At 44.8% G+C, this 20,595-nt stretch overlaps 1 protein-coding gene across 1 annotated transcript in view; it reads right to left on the reverse strand.

Annotated features, from left to right (window-relative positions):
* Positions 1-815: 815 nt before the first annotated feature.
* Positions 816-20,595, reverse strand: part of ABCC12 (ATP binding cassette subfamily C member 12) — a 55,394-nt gene continuing 35,614 nt past the window's right edge. The window contains exons 22-30 of the mRNA XM_033157136.1: positions 20,449-20,586; positions 18,368-18,554; positions 15,572-15,661; positions 14,339-14,528; positions 12,329-12,488; positions 8,955-9,033; positions 6,298-6,411; positions 2,713-2,877; positions 816-1,329 (exon numbers count right to left, since the gene is read on the reverse strand). Of these exons, the coding sequence (XP_033013027.1) occupies positions 1,237-1,329; positions 2,713-2,877; positions 6,298-6,411; positions 8,955-9,033; positions 12,329-12,488; positions 14,339-14,528; positions 15,572-15,661; positions 18,368-18,554; positions 20,449-20,586 (1,216 nt within the window). The 3' untranslated portion in view covers positions 816-1,236. The remainder of the gene's footprint in view (positions 1,330-2,712; positions 2,878-6,297; positions 6,412-8,954; positions 9,034-12,328; positions 12,489-14,338; positions 14,529-15,571; positions 15,662-18,367; positions 18,555-20,448; positions 20,587-20,595) is intronic.

Genomic DNA, 20,595 nt, shown 5'->3' on the forward strand with positions numbered 1-20,595 from the left:
TAATATAATATAATATAATATAATGCAATATTAATACTTTTACTTGTAGTACTGTGCAGAGAACAAAAGCATATGTTTGCAACAGTGGGCATGTGCCAACATGAAATATGTCTTGAAAATAAGAAATCGGTAGGTGATAATTCCAAAACCTGTAACTGCAAGAAAAATGAATTAACAAGTGACGTTACAGTGGACAGTATTCTTTACTGCATACTTCAATGACAAACTACAAGAGTGCTTCCGCCATTGGAGCCTATGTATCTTTTTCTCTTCTCTTCTCTTCTTGGAAAACAGATCACATGGTATGCAGAGAAGTGCTGGGCACAATGCAGCCAAAGGTAAGTGTCTGATGTTCTGTTTTGTTTTTTGACAATTGATTCCAATTGATGAGATAAGCATATACTTACGTTGTTCTGGTTGAAATCTGTTGGACCCTTCAGGTGCTCAGCAAGCTGGTTTGCATGCGCTCCTTTTACCCAAACACTGCAATGCATTTTCCTTGCAAGCACCAGGTACAAGCTAAAGGCAGAAGCCGTACCCAGCTAGGCTGCTTAAATCCCACTGTAGTCAATGGAATTAAAGAAGCCCATCTGCCTACAATATGACAGCCAAATAGATTAATTGTTCCTTTAAAAACTAGCCGGAATTTTTCAGCTGCCCAAATGATACATGGTGGCTCCGATCCAACAGAGACTGGTTGCCACAAGTTCCACTGAAATTCCTGGGACTTGAGTTAGTTGTAACTAACTCGTTGCACTGATTTTGGTGGGGCTCGGTCACATCCTACCTTGGCTGAGTTGCAGCCATTGTGACTACATCATTTGCCTGTAAAGGTTGTATGAAACGTACAGTGTTTAACTGTTGTGGGATGCTAAGGGCGAATACCCTCTGGTAAGTCTGCCATTCATGTTAGCACCCTCTGAAAATGTGCTGATCCAACACACCATGTTAACAGGTTTCCGTGCAGGTGGGATATATTTTTGAATGAATTCCAAAATCAGCAGTCCAATGCCATGTGTTTTTGCACAGTCCTTCTTGTTCCCCTTATTTAGTTCTTAGTTTCAGCTGCCCCTGGTTCTATCAAGCTTCAGAGTTTGCCCTTAAATGTGGCCTTCAGTGAAGGTTGTCGTATTTCTTTGTCAGCAAGACGTTAGATATCAATTCTGTTCTTCCTGTCCATATTAAGCCTTCTTTTCTGAAGTCCACAGAGAAAGCACCATTCAATATTTTCATGTCCTAGGATCCGACTTTGCTTGTAGCAGCTAGGAGTGATGCAAATGCGGAATTGGGTTTTTGAAGGAGCTCATCCGGTTTGCCAAACTCCACTATCTGAAAGTCATTGGGAAAGAGATTGAACAAATGTCAGGTGCATTAGCAAATGTCAAGTATGAAGCAAGAACACAGTGTAGTTGGGGTCGTTGTTTTTTATGAGTATCCTATCATGTGAAAATTGCCTTGGGGAAGGAGAATAGCAATGGGGGGGGGGGGAGATGCATAGTAATAGGGAAGAAAGGATTTCCTCAGTTCCATTCCTTTATTGTGGGTTTGCTTTGCCCTGGTTTCCAATTGTCTGCAGGAGGATTTCTAAAATTAATTGTGGAGTGTGCAGTTTGTCTACAGCTTTCAGTTCCTTTAGATCCTTTACACACACGCGCGCGCACACACACATTTACACTTTAAAAAAATATGTTCAGCCTTTTGGTAGCATCACTTACCCCAAAGTAAGCACAAAGACTTGCAATTCCTGCAAATAATCACATTGCCTTAGAAGGCTGTTTATTTGATGTGCTAAACTTGTACGTGTTTCTACCGTTAGACAAGATGAAGCAACAGGCAGCAAGGTGTTAGAGCACACAGCTATGCCACCATGCCAGCCTCTGCCATCAAGTTTGTTGGAGGAAAATATCCCATTGCCAGCACTGAAAGGGGATGGGAGAGAAATTCCATCCAGCCTCTGCACATGGAATGGTGTGTGGGGGGTGGGCACCATGTTACCCTTTGCCTCAAGAAGAAAAATGTATTGGGCCATCCCAGCTCCCTGTGTGATGTTTCAAGTGTCATGCTGATTTCCAAAGCTGGGCTAAAACCATCTTTGCTGCCACCAGGAGATTAACAATCTTCCTTGCCTCATCTGCAATTGGTGCCTCCCATTTAAAATAACTCCTTATATCCATGCTATTTATGCGAAAGATTGTCTCTATTATATCCTGCCAATAACATCATTTAAAAAAAAATTAAAAAAAAATGTCCTTGCTCTCTTTGGACACTCAGGTTTTGCATAATCTGAGCCTGGTGCTTAGTATTAGACTTCCAGGGCAGGGTGGCTGCTCCCCTATGGCCACTGCAGACCTGGAGAGGCAACAGGAGCAATGAAAGGGCAAGGGAGAGGAGATGTTACGGCACTGTTCCCCTAGGGCAGGGGTGCCTAATCTGTGCCCCCCCCCGATGTTGCTGGACTACAATTCCAGTCATCCTACCTGAACATTAGGAGGCCATCGGTTAGCCACACCTCCCCTGGAGCACCTAACAGCCTTCTCCACCAAGAGATGCAAGAGTGAAAGGTCCTCTGATATCTATGCTATGAGGCTCAAAGGAACTGAAACTCTTGCAAAAGCTTTAGAAGATAGCTCAATTTCAGACCAATTTTATTGGTCCCCGGTAGAGCTATGAAGCTCATTATCATTATCATTATTTACTTCTATGGCTAAGTACCTTCCCCTTATCCATCACCAACACACGGTCACACTCGTGGATGGTGTTCATACGGTGAGCAATGGTCAAGACGGTGCAGTCGGCAAAAGATTCCCGGATGGTCTGCTGAATCTGCACATCCGTCTCGGAATCGATGGATGCAGTTGCCTCGTCGAGAAGTATTATCTGCAGGAGTAATGATGTTTGCCTTAACAATTTTAGAATATAGCCACACATACACCCCAGCAAGCATTGCAGAAGGCTGGTAAGTGGGAAGCATCACATTTTCGTAAAGTGTCACAGGGCTAAATTTGCCATCGCTCTTCCCACATCATGGGGTACACCTAGCCATGTGTAAATATTAGGCTGTGTGCCAGATTTGGTCAAATCCCATTCAGATATTCCAGAGGTCGGCCAGGGCTTCGAAAACCCTCCGATACATTTCATAGCAACAAAGAAAGAGTGGCCATTGGGGATGTGTTTCTAAGACAAAATTTACGTAAAGCACCTCATAGAAAACCTACAGTTGATAATAGTCATTCCAGGTTAGCGTTTCCCAAAGTGTGTTGTGCATACTCCTGGGGGTACACGAAAGGGTTTCAAAGGGATAAGGCAGTATTTTTATTTTATTTTACTTGACCATAGTTGTTTTTAGCTACACAAAGCAATTAAAAATAGTATTATTAGAACCACCCCCAAATTACTTTTGCTTGAAAAGGGACACACACCAGTAAGACTGAACTCTCAAAAAGAGGATGTGGGGTTATTGTAAGTTTGGGAATTGCTGCCCTAGGGCAGATAATCAGAAGTTGTTTCATATACAAGAAGAAATGGCAATATATGAAACAGAGGAACATAGATAAAATGTGTGATGTAATGGAGAAATGTGTATTAGGTGAAAAGTATGATATTATGCCCTATATAAAAGGGATGGGTATTAAAACAATATGGAAGGGAATGTGGGAAATCAAATTATAAGAGAAATGTGTAACAAATTTGAAGTTGAATAAAATAAAAGGAGTTGTTTCATATACAATAAACATCCAAACACATTTCAGTCCAAAACAGCCTCTCTCAGTGGGTCTGCTAAGGTCTTTGTTCTCATATACCATTAAAAATAAAATAAAAATTTGATGCCCTTTCAGTTCAATTTTCCAGACATAACATAATGATAGAATGCCAGTGGTGTCTCTGCTTGGGAAACCAGATACTGCCCTTTAACAATGGTGGGAGTAACAAGTGATACACATCAACATTCCCAAACGGCAGAGAGACACTGCCGTGGACACAGACTTCACAAGGACTCACAGACGCCTGTTGGAAACTGGCAACCAATTACAGCATCCCAGCACAGAACCACCTGGTGAAACTGATGTGTGGGTGTGCGAATTTCACACACCTTAAGGTGTGCGTCGCTAAAATTTCAACAGGTGCACCTCTCTCCCCTTCATGACAAACTTCACCTGCCAAAAGCAGGCATTCTCCCTTCTGCATGTTTATTGCGTCATTATCGTTATTTAGGACTCGGCAGGCATAAAAGAGTCCTGACTCTCACGCTCCCTTTGCAATGTGTGTAAACAGGAGCTCAGTGCCAATGGCAGTTATGGCCTGCATCAGAGGGAGAGGTAAGACAGCAGGCTCTTTCCCTCAAGCCTAGCTGAGACCAAGAACAAACTTAGTTGGTCTCTAAGGTGCTACTGGAAGGATTTTTTTATTTTGTTTTGACTATGGCAGACAAACATGGCTATCTACCTGTAACAGGCACCACCTATGTCTGCTTCATCTGGCCACAGCAGAGGGAGAATGAGACAGAGAGGCTCTGCCCATAGTCTCAGTCAGGACCAGATTCGTTTGGTTCTTCCCCTTCCAGAAGTGACTCTGCTGGCATCCCATTCTACCTCGCTGCATCAGAGGGACAGATGAGACAGGAAGGCCCTCCCATTGGCTCAGATGGAACCATGCGGCTCTCCCCCTCCCAGAATTTCTTCCCTGAACTCAGTCCAGCTGCAGCAGAGGAAGAATCCAGCTGCCATTTGTCTCTGCCCTGAAGTGCCTCCACCAACAGCCATCTTGCTTGGTCATTCTGCAACTTCATTCTGTAACAGAATGAAGTATGTGCCACCTGTGCTTGGGAAAGAGCCACGCCTTGGTTGTAGAGCATTTGCCTTGCATGCAGATGGTCCCATGTTCAATCCCTGGCATCTCCCAGGTAGATATGAAACCCTGGAGAGCTGCTGCCAGTCAGTGTGGACAACACTAGATAGACCAATGCATACCATCTTGGTATACAGAAACTTCTGTTGTTCTGAACTGTGTTAGAGACATCAGGACTGGGACCCAGAAACAGGCCAAGAGGCAGTGCAGTTGGTGAACACCCAGTTGTCGGCTAATAATCTGGTTTACAGGTTTCAAACAAATCATGGCTTCCTACTGTTTGAAGGAGGGATGTGGTGAAGTTTTTCAGCATTCAGGAGGATCTGGTACCATAAACTGTGATTGCCATGGTAGAGCCCAACCTCAGTATCCCTTAAGGTCCACTTAAACCAATACTGGGATTCATTATTAGCCAGGGCAGTCAAAGCCGACATCTTTTCGAGGAGGAGGAAAGGACAAGAGGGTGTGCTAGTCATCTAAAGCAATAGCACCACCTTGCTCTTACGGCAAGGATGGCTCCTCAGGTAGCAGCACCAATAGAGAAGGAAGCAGGACCCACCCACACCAGACCCTCTGAAACATTTGCAAATATTTGCAGTTGCTTTGACAAGTTCCGTGATGGTGGTGTGTCATCGTGATGAACGTGAAATGTGCCCCAAATTTATTATTATAGCTCTTGAACTGTGCTGTAATTTCAGCAGTTTGTCATATTAATGAGGCAACATAAATCAGCGCAGGAGCACAAATAAAGCGGGGTGGAAGTATCAACACAGCAGGGGAGGAATGAATAGGAAGAACATTTGAATGAGGTCCAATAACAGAAAGTTATTGAAATCGGCTCTGGGGGCTCTGGCAAGCTCAGGAACAGAATGTAAAAAAGAACCCTGGCTGGATCAGGTCGAAGCTCCATCTAGGTTCAGCATCCTGTTTCTTGCAGATGCTTCTGGGAAGGCCACCAGCAGGATTTCAAGCAGGTCTCTCTCACTCATCCCTGCAAGCAGCTCTGCTGTCAGAGGCAGTAAATGTCCCTGGGTACCATTTGTTGGGAATCACAAGAGTGCTGTTGTGCTCGGGTCCTGCTAGCAGGCTTCCCACTGAAAGCAAGAGCTCAAGAAGAGCCCTGCTGGATCAGTCCAATGGCCCATCTAGTCCAGCATCCTGTTCTCATGGTGGTCAGTGTCCCTGCGTTGCAGTATTGTCTACACTGACTTGGCAGGGGCTCTGCAGGGTTTCAGATGGGGAGTTTCTCCCAGCCCTAACTGGAGATGCAATTGGGGATTGAACCTGTGACCTTCTGCATGCAACGCAGATGCTCTACCATGGAGCTACAGCCCTTCCCTTTAGAAACGAATGCAAAGAAGGAGAAATGCAGGAAGAAGTGTGTTTTTAGGACCAAGGGTGCCTTATGCATTCCGGAGCAGTCGGGAAACGGTGACCGCTCCAGGAACTCACCTTTGAATTTCGGAGGAGCGCCCTCGCCATACAGAGCAGCTGTCGTTGCCCCACGGAAAAGTTTTCTCCATTTTCAACCACCTCTGCTTCTAACTTTCCTGGCAGTTTCGAAACCTAGGATACAAGAGAAACGCCGCCATGATTATACATTTTATTATTTGTTGCACACACAACAACAACAGGGCAGGAAACCATCTTTGACACAACATCACTGATCCCTGTCAAGTATAAGGAGATGGATGTGCAAGAGGGAAGAGGCAAAAGCCGCTTAAACGTTTGATGGCGGCAGGCAAGGGTGAGAGAGGGGGGGAAGCAACTGAAGGGCAGGCGGAACAACGAAGGAGTGATGTGAATAAAAGATCTGGCATGGAGATGTTTTGGGATGGCGGCCAGATTCTGCCTCGAGCAAACAATCACCACACAATTGCGATACCGTATGGAAAACATACCGGTACACCACCCTGCCAGGTTCAAGGTTCTTGTGTTATTTTACAAGGCCCTTAACAACTTGGGTCCAGGGTGGCTCAGGGACAACCTGATCTCATATCCTTGTTCTATCATTGAGGTCTTTGGGGGAAAATGCTGTTAGGGGTCCCCATGGCTCAGATGTACGATTCGCACCCACAAGGGGCAATGTGTTCCGTATAGTGGGACCAATTTTGCAGAGCAGGCCCCTCTCTGTTGAACGTCTAGCGCTTACAGAATGAATACTTTATTATTATTATTATTATTATTATTATTATTATTATTATTATTCCATCAAGCTTTTTAACTGAACTCTTGGATTCTGTAGTTTTAACTCATTTTTAGTCCTGTTATATTGGGTCTCTTGCACACCGCTTAGAAATGAATGTGATTAAGAGGTATACAAACTGTTGAAATAAAGGAATTAATAAAAAAAGAGAAATCATATTTCTTTCGTGTGTGTGCATGCAAAACTAACTACCTGCCAATAGATTGACTCTCTCACTCTCCCTCCCCCCCTTCCCTAACCTCTCTTTCCAATTTCAACATGATTTCCTTCCCAAAGGATGGAGAACACTTGTGGTTCTCCAGTTGCAGTTGAAGTACAACTTGGGGTGAATCTCTCTCTCTCTGTTTTGCACATTTCCATATGAGTTTGCATTTTTTAAAAAAGTGAAAGTCCTCATAGAAATCCATCAGCATTTAAGTGTGAATTTCTTCTAATATACAGTTTGTTTGCAATTTTGTCTAACACACAATGTTTTGTGTGAAGCATTTTCCTTTAATATAATGCATCTTTGTATGCTATTTCCATGAATATATGTGCATTTATACAACCCTTACCCCAGCATTTTCATTTTTGTAAAATTTACCTGGCCAGAAAATGGCATTGCAAAATTCGGAGAAGTGTAGATTTTGAAGGACGGCTGTGTTTTGGTTCTTGTATTGTTTCAGAAAGTGCAAATTAAGCCGGTTCATTTCTAAATGTAAACCAAATTGAATTTCTCCTCCGTTCCTAACTACAGCTCCCATAATTGGTCAACATTGGCCATGCTGGCTGGGGCTGATGGGAATTGGAGTCCAACCACATCAGGAGGTTTCCCCATCCCTGACCTGGACCCAGAGGATTATGGGCTGCTGAGTCAATATTCCAGCTTAATCTGTTTGGATTTCCCTCCTCTCACAAGGAGCACTGGTGGCAAAGCAGAACAACAAATTGAAATCCTGCGGCACCTGGGCAAATGCTCAGAGCAGCTTGTGTAAACATTTATAGTTTTACAATTAAAATGAAGGTGGGGTGGCGGGGGAGCCGATTTTATTAGAGCTGCACTAAGGCTTTGACAGGTGCTACTGCCTCCAAGCAATTCTCTGCTCATCCCATGCTTCTGGTTGGAGGAGAAATTGCAAGTAACTCAAGCTGGGATACTTGGGCAAGTGTCCAGAGTCCTGCTGACCCAGGAATTGATTGACTCTAGAGGACCTGTTCTATTCCATTTCTTTATAAAGCTTCTAAATCTGCTAAATTTCCCATTTTCCTCCCTTTTCTGCTAAGATTCTGTCGGCCTTCTTGCCTACTCATTACCTGTCCCCAGGTACCAGGTCTCTGCCTTTTGAGCCTGACAGCCTTATGAACACTATGAGGTATACATCTCTTACTGTGTAATATTTTTACAAGGGAAAAAGTTGTCTTGCTGTAGTTTGTGTGGTCACCAATAGGTGTAAATGGGGGGGGGCAGCAAGAGAGTTGGGAATTTGGGAATAGGCAGAGTTGCCTCTTTGCAACATGGGGGCTGCATTTGTGCAACTGAAGGCACAACCCCAACACACACATACACACACACACACACACACACACACTTTCTGAAACAATACAAGAACCAAAACACAGCCGCGCTTCAAAATCTACACTTCTCCGAATACTGCAATGCCATTATCCAGCCATCAATTATTTCTGCCTTAAAAAAAAATTAAAAGAGGAAAGGACAATTAAGAATGTAATTAGTGAACATTAATTGTTCATATCTTAAATGGGACTGAATATTAGCCACATTATTCTCACTACTGTTTTGGTATCTTATGATTAATGATACATGGTTAACAGGGAATCAAAATCTTCCATATGCTGTCATTTTACATCAGGCAGTAATAGAATAGATTGGGAAAACAAAGAAACATAGATATATATAACATACTGTGTTTTTCATAAATGTTCTGCTCAGAGCTTGCCAAATTTGATCGTCTGTGTGGTCTTTAAACGGATCTAAGTTGTACCTGTAAGGTAGGAATGAGAATGAAAGAAGCACATTGCCCCTGCAAAAGAAAACATTGCCTGCTGCTGCAGTTCTTGTGGACTAGACCCTTGGATTCATTATTATTGCGCAGGTGAGACTGAGGACAAGAAACATGGAGGGACGTTGTTGCCATGTCCTGTTTGTAAGCTTCTGGAGATATCTGATTGTTTGGAACAGAATGCTGGACTAGATGGGCTTTGGTTTGTTTGTTTGAGAAAGGCAACATATATGCTCTTAAGAAGTTATCTGTGGGATATATCAGTCTCATATAAACAGCATGCATAGCTCTAGTTAATGCATGAAGGGATTAAGATCATAGAGTAAACTGTCCTGCCAGGCTTAGCTAGGTCACACCCCCTCACCTTGGGAGGAAGGGGTACCTACCAAAACCTTTGTTCTCTCTCTTTTCCACCATGAAAACAACCTGGGCTAATTGCTCCAAGCCAGACCATGTGGGTTTCGCAAGCCATCGTTGTGTTTTTATACAAATAATTTAGAAACATTTGCCAATTTTAAAACTAAGTTAAACTGCCTGTCTTTTGTGGCTGCTGCTGTATGGAAAAGCACATGAACCTGACCTTTGAAGAGTTTGTAAGTAAACCATTTTTAACTTACCCAACAGTGTGGTCTCTTTTTATGCTAAAGGGAAGTGGGAGCTTTGGAATAAACTTAGAAGGGGATGGAACGATAATAGTTAGCAGAGACCAATGAATTTAAATTTTAAACACTAAAAGGCTGAAATTTGGCTTGGGTGTGGGTGTCGGTTTTATGAATTGGCCCGCATGTCTGTTTTTGTTTGTGGCATAACACAACTTACACTAATATGTGGTTTTATAAATTGCTTTCTGGTCCTTGACCGTAATAAAGATTTTACTTACTTAACTTAGAAGGGGGTATTTTAAAGGTCTAACAGCCTATATTTCCACACTTTACTTTGCTTCATGTTTTGTGATTTTAAATCTCTGCTGGGGCTTTCTCACCAACAAGTACTTGCCCCCAAACCAGCATCTGGGCATCCAGGAAACTCTCATTCTACTACTTTAAACCAATTTATTAATCAAAATACCAACATTATTGGTGTTAGCAAGGTCATTTAAATAACACCAATGGAGTCCAGAGAGAAAAGAAATCCTGATAACATTGCACTGCATGACCGTTGTATAAGATCTCCTTATTTACCTGGAAAACAGACTCTATTTCTCTCATCGTCCTCCATGTGTTTAACCCTTGACAGGCCCAATGAGACATTATACTTTTTACATGCAAATACATAGAGTTCTGAAACTGAAAAGGGGGCTTCCATTGCCTTACACTGCAATCCTATGCATGTTGACTCAGAAGTAAGTCCCACCATGTCCAATGGTACTGCAATCTGAAAGCCATTTACTTGGGAATAAGTTGTACTGAGCTCTGTGTGACTTATTTCTGAATAAATGTACTTGGACTTGAACCCCTTTACATACAAACCATGGCATTGACTATTTTAAAATTACTGGCTTATGTGTCCTTATGTCTGAGGGGTTGGGTTGGGGGGGGCTGGGTGCTTCTTAGGATATTTGTTTGACTATATACAATGTTCTGTGTGCGTGCATTTTTCTTTCTGGTATACTATAGCTTAAAGCAGGGGTAGGCAAACTAAGGCCCGTGGGCTGGATGTGGCCCAATCGCCTTCTAAATCCGGCCCGCAGACGGTCCGGGAATCAGTATGTTTTTACATGAGTAGAATGTGTCCTTTTATTTAAAATGCATCTCTGGGTTATTTGTGGGGCATAGGAATTCGTTCATTCCCCCCCCCCCCCAAGATATAGTCCGGCCCAACACATGGTCTGAGGGACGGTGGACCGGGCCACGGCTGAAAAAGGTCGCTAAACCCTGGCTTAAAGGAAAGGAAATACAGTGATACCTTGGTTCTCAAATGCCATGGTACTCAAATGCCTTAGTTCCCAAATGCCGAAAACCCGGAAGTAAGTGTTCCGGTTTTCGAATGTTTTGGGGAAGCCAAACATCCGGTGTGGCTGTCGGCTATCATTTCTGGGGCGCCTGCACCAATCAGAAGCTCTGCCTTGGTTTTCAAACATTTCAGAAGTCAAACAGACTTCCGGAACAGATTAAGTTTGGCGCTTTTGTTTTTGCTATTTATTTTGTGTTTTCGTTTTTGAGGCTTTTTCAGTTAATTTGTTTTTGTGACTGCCTGGAACCCAGTTCAGCTACTAATTGATTGTGTGACTGCGGAAATGGGGGCCCCAACCAATGACTATCATCAGTGCAGGTAAGAAAAAAAATTAATTTTAGTTTTTATCATTTACAATACTGTCTTATTTATTTTATAGTACAGTACATTGATTATTGCTTTCCTTTTATGGATCAGTGGTCTCATTAGATAGTAAAACTCATGTTAAATTGCTGTTTTAGGGGTTGTTTTTAAAAGTCTGGAACGGATTAATTCATTTTGCATTACTTTCTATGGGAAAGCGCACCTTGGTTTTGGAACGCTTTGGTTTTGGAACAGACTTCCGAAACGGATTAAGTTTGAGAACCAAGATACCACTGTAATTGAACTTCTTCGGTGCTGAGGTCAGCAGAGTCAGTTCTCTTGGCATTCCTGCCACCCACAGTGAGGAATGACAGCCTGAGAGAGGCATCCTCCAAACTGTAGAAGTCCCTCCCCACAATGGTGCCTCTAGCATCTCCATTCTGTACCTTCCACTTTACTTGCTTAGCTTCCCTTGAACTGTGCCAGCTGATCATTATATGAATTCATGCCTGAGTTTTGATTTTCCTGTTCCCTCCCTGTACATTTTCCTTTGTGTGTCTTTTCATAGGCCTGTGTGCATGGACTGTCTTTTTTAAATTGCATATTAGCCACTCCAGCAGCCTTTTTGGCTAAAAAGTACGCTACAGATGCTCTAAATAAATCAATAAAAATAATTTCTTTAATTGATTTTCCGTCCCAACTTCCAATGCAAAGTACATATACCGTAGAGATGTCACGACAGACACTTGGTGTTCACAGGGTCTGCCTTTCGATAGTTTACCAGAATTTCAGGTTCTGCATCACTGTACCTTTCCCCGCTTCCTCTATGACCCAATCTGAGCCAAGAACTTACTGGGTTACTTTATGCAAACTACTCTCTCTCAACCTCCTGTCTGCAACAGAGGGCAAATCATGTTGACGCTCTTCCCCTTCCCTTACAGAGCAATTTTGAAGCTAGCACTAGTTGGTTAAGTTTCACTTTTGCAGCAAAGGTTAATTTGATAATCGTCACAACAGCTACCTTACTGTACCTACAAACAGGACGGGATCTTGAGGAATGACCGACAACTTGGTCCTTAGAGACTCCAAACTAATAGTGAGGATATCAACATTGTCAATGAGGATGGTGCCAGCAGTTGGTTCCGCTAGTCTGAACAAGGCAACCACTAAGGATGATTTTCCTGAAAGAAGAATGCAGCATTTAAAAAACCAAATACGTGGATTTTCATCCGACTGAAAAAATTCTAGATCAAGTGTGCAGGATGGTGATTTCTGAGGGTGAACCAGCATTTCCCTCCAGAAACCTAAAGATAAGTGAGGGGCTTGGTTGGAGGACCATGGGATTCCATCATGTAATGAGCTGAAATCACAATGGGATCCAAATGGACTCTGATTGTCTCAGATTAAGCCAAGCTATTTCCTGATTCTGGGTGGGAGGGAAATGATTTAATCCTAGGTAATCCAATATGAGCCCAGCAGGGCTTGCTCAGTGGCAGAGTTAGCCACTTGGGTGCCCGGAGAGGCGCACATGCCGTGCACCCAGGGGGCGGGGTGAGCCACCCAGGAGGGCAATTGGCACGGTGATTGGTGGCCATTGGGGGTGATCAGTGTGGCGATTGGTGCACAGGGGGATGATGGGCACCCATTGGGGGCAATTGGTGTGGTGATTGGTGCCCAGGGGGGGCATGGCAATCCACCCAGGAGGGATTTTGTTACACACACACACAAGGATGACACACGGGGTGGGACACCCCCACAGCCCCCCTTCCTACGCCCCTGGGCTTGCCCATCCTATCCATATTCCACAAGCGCGCACACAAATCATATTATACTTTCAATGCTTTTCCCATTTCTTAAGCCCATTTTTAAGGAGTTATAGGATGATAAGCAGAATATTTATTGATCCAGTCCAATTATTTGTCACTTTCCAGAACTAAGCCCCCACAAAGCAACATAATGGAGAGAAATTTGGAGAAGTGCAAATTTCAAAAGGAGAGCTGTGTTTCTGTTTGCATATTGGTCTAGGGGAATACAAATTTAGTAGGTTCACATTAAAATGTGAACCAAATTAATTTCCTCCCAGTCCATAACAACACGCATAACCATCATATAGGAAATAGCTGGTTGGGTGGTTGATAGATTCCGTTTCATGCCACATCATATATAATGAGCAGTTTCAAAGAGTCTCTTACTCAAACTCTTAAAAGCCAAATATTCCACCACAGTACAACATCAGACCAAGATATGGAACATGGGACTGAATTATGTAGATGAAGGGGTGGGACTATGCAGATAGGGACAATGACTCCCATGATTGGCTGGATGGTTGGTGGAGTTTCATGTTACATAATATATATTAAGCAGTTTCAAACAGTTTGTCTCTTGTTTAGGGTGTTACCTAATGAGAGTCCAACTCAAAGTAGACTCATTAAAGTCAATGGACATGGCTCACTTATTAATTTCAGTGGGTCTAATCTGAGTAAGACCCTTACAATCTTAAGAAGCAAATATTCCATCACACTTGTGTCTCCAAGATCCCATCATGGAACACAGCACTGCACCAAGAAACAGAACTCAGAGTTTAGCTATGCAGATGAAGGGGTGGGACTATGCAAATAGGGACATGCTTGCTTCTCAATGACTCCCATTGGATTTGATGGGATGGGATCAAGGGACTGCAGTCTGGGACATGGCTAAAAAGGACGGGGTGGGGGAATGCTTCAACACAGATATTTGATCTGGTAGGGGATGGAAGCAAAGAGGGCAGGCTTAGCTCCATCTCAGATGGTGTCTCTTAACATACTCATTTACTTGCATAATAAGCACTTAGGGAAAACATTGCCACAGGGGCAATACTTTTGCCCTGTGCTGCTGATATGGTGGATGGCCTGGCCTAGGTCGATCAGGACCCGATGGTCTATCTTGAGCATTTATGCAGAGTCAGGGAAATACAGAAGCCCTCCTTCCACCCACCCTCCCCAGCCACAAAGTAAACAAATAAATCAGCAGGACTGAACTAAAAGTAACGCACCAGAGCCCGTCCGGCCAACAATCCCGATTTTTTCCTTGCCGTGAATGTTCATGTTTAGGTCATGGAGCACCAAGGGGGTGTCTTCTCGGTATTTCATCTGGTAGTTCTTGAAGGTAATTTCACCCTGACCAGGCCAGTTTGGGGGAGGTACAGCAACTGCCTTGCCCTCTGCTGCTTCAGGAACACATTTCTGGAAGAAAGCAGGGCAGGGGACTGGTGGGATTCACCCGTTATCACGACAACTTGGGTCATGGATTGGTTTTTTTTTAAAAAAAGAGGTGCAAACATTTTCCGTGACTGGCTATCAAGGCAAGTGCAGTCCCAGTTACTTATGGCAGTGCTTAAAGCAATGATGGGGGCCCACAGTGTGTGTGTGTGTGTGTGTGTGTGTGTGTGTGTGTGCAGCCCTCTCCAGACCCCAGAACTCCACTCCACACTGGCCACACACCCCTCTCCTCAAGCCACATCCCTTACCAACTGCACTGTACCTCAGGTGCTCTTGCCTGGCAAGAATGAGTCACTGAGCTGTGATAATGAGGGGGTGCGTTTGGAAGTGAGTTTGTGTTTGTGTGGAAGTCAATACACACTGGAAATAACGGACCAACACCTCAAGGGTGTTGTGGTGATTGTTGAGAATGTCACTTCCGATCTGACTTCCCTCTCAGCATCCCTCGTAATGCTGCACTGCACTGGTAGGTCAAACTAACGTGGGTCTCTCTACCATTTGCACTATACACTTAAAGCATCACCATGCCGCTTTAATAATAATAATAATAATAATAATAATAATAATAATAATAATAATAATATGTTGTTGTTTGTTTGTTTATACCCCGCCCATCTGGCTGGGTTTCCCCAGCCACTCTGGGCGGCTTCCAACAAAAGATCAAAAATACATTAAAACACCAGTCATTAAAAACTTTAAACAGTAGTGGCTCACCCCCCACAATGTTCCTGGGACCTAGAGTGCTGGCACCCCATTTTCCCCACAGAGTTACAATTCTGAGTAGTTTAACAGCCAATGTTCTTCCCATGATACTCTGGGAACTGTAGCTCTGGGAGTCGAATACCTTTTACCTTTACCTAATGGCCGCGTAACAACTCCCAGCACCCTTAACAAACTACACTACCCAGGATTCTTTCGGGGCTGTTCCATGTGGTATCAGACTGCTTTAGTACAGATAGGGCCTAGCTAGAATTGGTTTAAATACTCTCGCCAGGGGCCCTTCCTACCGTGATATATTCCATAATTTGCTCGACGTGTGTAAATCGAGCTTCTGTCTCCGATCCCGTTCTCACACACACTTGCAGAAGTCCACTCAACTATGAAGGAGGGGAAGAAAGGAAGGGGAAAGATCAGGAAGCTGTGCTGGGGGATATTTAGCTACCTGTGCGCCAAACAGAAAAGCAGAAAGAATTCAGTTCTATTCATTGCAGTCGCTGCAGGATATACCAGAGTGTTAGTCTCCAACACGGGAAGCTGCCGGAGTCAGCGCCGGTTTTAAGAGGTCAGGTGAGCTCCACCGCCCCACCACACTGTTGCTGCTGCTTCCGGGGAAGTATTGGGTGTGAAGTTGGCGTGGTGCAAATGCACTTGTGGAGCCAATTTGGTGCTCCCACTGGTGTGTCACCACCTTTCCTGTACCGGCAGTAGCATGACCAACCAGCGGTCAGGTGAGTGCCGCCACCACACTGCCTGCTATTGCCTCCATGGAAAGAGTTATCCCTGCCTCTTGGCCTCCCTCGTCCCATTTTCCTACTTCGGCTTCTACCTCTGATGCCACAGACCACCACCACCACCCTGCACTCACTAAGCCCTGTTACCTCTTCAGCTTCCGACAACTCCTTCTTCCCCTCTCCTTCCCCTCTCCTTCCCCTCCCTCTGACCACTCATCATTGTCCCACCATCAATTCCCAGGCTCTGGGCCTTCTTCCCTTGTGGGGGTTCCCCGGCTGGTTCCACCCACCATTCTTCTGTGTCCAGACATACGGGATCAGCTCGTATCGGTTCATTCCCAAATAGGTGTGTTTACCTTCATCTCATGACCTGTAGCTTATCCAAATTTGGCTCTACAGCCAGCGATGGAGCTAACTGCTTGGGCACCCAGTGCACCCAGGGGGCGGGGTGAGCCACTGAGCCACCCAGCCGCTTGGACACCGCCGTGCACCCAGGGGGCAGGGTGAGCCACTGAGGGGTGGGCAACCGGCGCAGTGATCGGCACTCAGGGGGCGATTGGCACAGTGATCGGCGCCCATTGGGGGTGGTCAGCACGGCGGTCGGCGTCCAGGGGAGAGGTCGCCGCCTAGGGGGCGGCATGGCGATCCACCCAGGGGGGATTTTGTCACCCCCCCTCCTCAGGGATAAGACCTGGGGTGGGTCGCGCCCACCCACCCCTTCCTACACCCCTGTCTACAGCTTCTGAGAAGCCCCTCTTCATCTTCTTTCATGGATGGCTACTCGGTGAAGCAAAGTGCAGGAAATATTCAAAGCGAAAAGGAGGCCAAGGAAAAGAGAGTGAGTCACAGACCCGGCAGCAACACTCTTTCGAACGATGAACCCCCGAGGCCATTTCAGAACTAGTTAACAACTGCCCGTGGAGAATGACTAACTACAGGCCTAGAAATATATCGTTCACAATTTGACTTGAGGGGCCTATGCTTTGCTGGCAGCTCTGCTGACTCCTAGGAAAGAGCTGCCCTTTCGGAAAGTGAGTTAAATAAAGGGACTTGCAATTTACCATGGCCAAAATAAAAATATAAATGCCTCACACTTTAGGGAAAACAGCACCACTTTAAGCTAAATCTGCCTTTCCCCCTATGTGCTAACGTGCATAAAGCATAGACACGAGCGACACATCATTAATCCTGCGATAATAACAGATGGCTCCTTGCATTCACTGTATAGAAGCTTAAATGTCAGGAACAGAGTTTCTGAGTCAGGACGAGGAAAGGTTAAGCCAACAAATACAGGCAACCATTTGTTGCCTCCGAGAGATCCATTACAACTGGAAATGTATTTCCATCACTAGTCTGAGAGTGTAAAGGTTAAGGATGGTGAAAAGGGGGTGGGGGAGCATATGATGAGTGTTTTGCGATAAGGATGCTTAAGATGGCTTAAGAAAATAACATATTGATCGCCATGTAAGATGAAAATCACAGCAGAAAGATCCTACTGCATTTCTTTGCCCCAAGGAAAGGTTTTGTAGAACCTGGGGGGGGGGGCTTTTTTTTAAAAAAAGAAAATAAATGGAAGGTCACTGACTTCAGGCATTCCAAGGAGCCCCCATCCTCAGCCCTACATTCCTGAGGGTCGGTTCACACAAATTTCTGGAGCGTTGTGGAAGATGGATCCCCCACCTGGGCTGTTTTCCATATTACTCGGATAATTCCATAAGAATCAATCACTTGGATCGGGCAATCACTTCTGACACCGATCTCACTTGCTCCAGGAATAACCGCATCAGTCACTCAACTGTTGCGGCTGCTTCTATGGATGCCACAAACTTTGGACCACTGACATCATGTGAGGAAGGGCTGAGGTTCAGTGACCAAGCACATGCTTTGCACTTAGAAGGTCCCAGGTTCAGATCCTGGCATCTCCTGTTCAGAAAGGATCAGGTGGCAGGGGATGCAAAGGACCTCTGTTTGAGTCTCTGAAGTACTGCTGCCAGTCAGAGTAAGCAACACTAGACTAGATGAACCAATGGTGTGCCTTAGTTAGAAGGCTTTTTATCTACAGATAGTGGTGGCTGATTCCTCTTGGGACTGGTAGGGTAGGTGGAACCAGAGAAGCCTATTACAGGCAAAGCCAATGACCAATTTACATGCGTCCACTTGACACATCGTGCTGAATCCAGAAGCTTTTCAAATGGCTTTTCAAATGGCAGAAACGGCCTTAAAAGAGCTAGACAGGGCAAAAAAGGAGCGGAAACAGCCCTTAGCAACCCCACAAGCCTTTGCAAGTGCAATTCCAGGTCTGATTTGGAGTGTGTCGGAATGAAGCATGAGTTATCCGGGCGATCCACTTACCTGGATAGTGTAAGACAAAGCCAAGCCTTTTTCCGCAGTGCTGATGGAAGAAGGGCTGAGGATGACAAAGAGGGCGACGATCAAAGTCATGACAGTCATGAGCATGTCCGTCCTCAGCGCAAACCACCGCAGCGCATAGTTGAACAGCATGAAGTGGCTGGAGCTCTCGTCGTTCAGCTTTCTAAAACTGGAAACAAAACCAAGGATAGTACTTAGAAAGTTGGCCCAAGTTTTGTAAACTGCTTTGAGGTTCTTAACAAAATAATAACCGAACAGCATATGAATTTTATGAAATAAAAGCTGGTTGGATGCTATTGTTCACACAGAACAATAGCATGCAACCATTGGGATTAGTAGCACTTGAGGGTCTTATCCTCTATTATTTTTTCTTATCCTTTCCCCCTGTGAGAGAGACAGAGAGAGAGAGAGAATGAGAGAGAGAGAGAGAGAGAGAGAGAGAGAGAGAGCGCAAAGGGCAAACTGTGGTTTGCAAACCAACTTCAACCCCTGGCTTGAACATAGGAGGAGCCTTGCTGGACAGGCCAAATACCCATACAGTGGTATCTCGGGTTACGTCCACCTCGGGTTGCATTTTTTCGGGTTGCGTTTTTTTGGGTTACGAACCTTGCAAACCCAGAAGTGAATTTTGCAGCGCGCACATGTGCAGAAGGGTTCTGCACAGTCCACACATGCACAGAAGCACAATATCGTGCTTTGCGCATGCGCAAAATGGACGCTCAGGTTATGTACTTTTCGGGGTGCGAACGGCACCCCGGAACGGATCGGGTACGTAACCCAAGGTACCACTGTATAGTCCAATGTCCTGCTCTTACAAAAGCCAACCAGATCCCTATGCAAAGGCCTTAATCAGGACGTGAGCACAACAGTTCTCTTCCACTCATGATCCCAGCAACTGGTGTTCAGAAGCACATTGCCTCTGATACTGGGGGCAGTGTACAACCATTGTGAATAGCAGCCACTGAAAACTTTATCCTCCGTGAATTTGTCTTATTCCCCCTCTGAATCTGTCCACGTTTGTGGCCACAGCATCTTGTGGTCAGGAACAGACATAAGGACATAATAGGAGCCCTGCATATCAGCCCCCAAAAGCCCATCCTGTCTCGTTTCATTTCACTTTGAATTTGTATGCCAACTTTCTGTATCACTGCACAAAGTGTGGTTTACAAGCTGAAGAAAAATCAAGATTGCACACCTTGATTTGATCCAATACAAAAATGTCATAATTAAAAACATAACTCTAAAAGAAACAACTTATGTCAAATAAAGTAATATTCATTAATCTATTAGAACATAATAGCACACGATAAAATTAAATATCAGCTAATAATAATTAAACAGAAATTTCCTCTTAACGATTGCAATAAATAATCTGGTCCAGCATCCTGTATCACAGTGGCCAAGCGAATGCCTATGGAAAGCCTGCAGGCAGACCTGAGCTCAACAGCACTCTCCCTATTTGTTATTCCCAGAAGCAGATATGCAGAGGCAAACCGCCTCCATCACAGGAGGTAGAACATAGCCATCATGGATGGTAGCCATTGATAGCCATTGACTGAGATCCCTCCAAACCCATGCACTTGAACAGGTAATCACCAAACCTTCTCTTCTCTTTGGACCCATTTTGTAAATTCCACCAGCTCAGGGAAGAAAGGATTTGGAAACTGGGATGGTTAGGTGCCCTCCTTCTGCTGGTAGACTCCAGGTTACAAGGGAACTGCAATTTAAAAACCAGGTCTTGACAATGGCTTAATGCTTTGCGTGGGTGGCGAGGGTTATAAAGGGTGCCAATGAGGTTAGCATTTGGCTGCACATGTAACAATTTTCTTCGAGACAATGCTAAGAATTTGTGACGTAATCTGGAAAGCTTCCCCACAGCTTGTTGTTTCCTGCAAATGAAAAGCCACAGGATGTCCAGTGCTTATGGAGCGGCTTCATCTATGGCCCAGCAGGTGGGAAAGATGCTGGATTGGTGGTCAAGATAAGAAGGGCGACACAGCTTGATCCTCCCCATCCGAGGGACCGAGACAGAAAGAATGCGACTTTGGGGCCAGGTAACTTACCGAATGCTGTAGTTCTCCTTCTTATTGTATGCGTGGATTGTGCTAAGGCCTGGGACGGTGGACATGATCATGGAAAGCCAGGGAGACTTGCTCATGTTTTCGAATCGCTTGAGCTCTCGGATGGTGCTTTGGAAAACCCTGCAGCAA

Source organism: Lacerta agilis, chromosome 8, assembly GCF_009819535.1.
Source record: "Lacerta agilis isolate rLacAgi1 chromosome 8, rLacAgi1.pri, whole genome shotgun sequence".
Classification (NCBI taxonomy): domain Eukaryota; kingdom Metazoa; phylum Chordata; class Lepidosauria; order Squamata; family Lacertidae; genus Lacerta; species Lacerta agilis.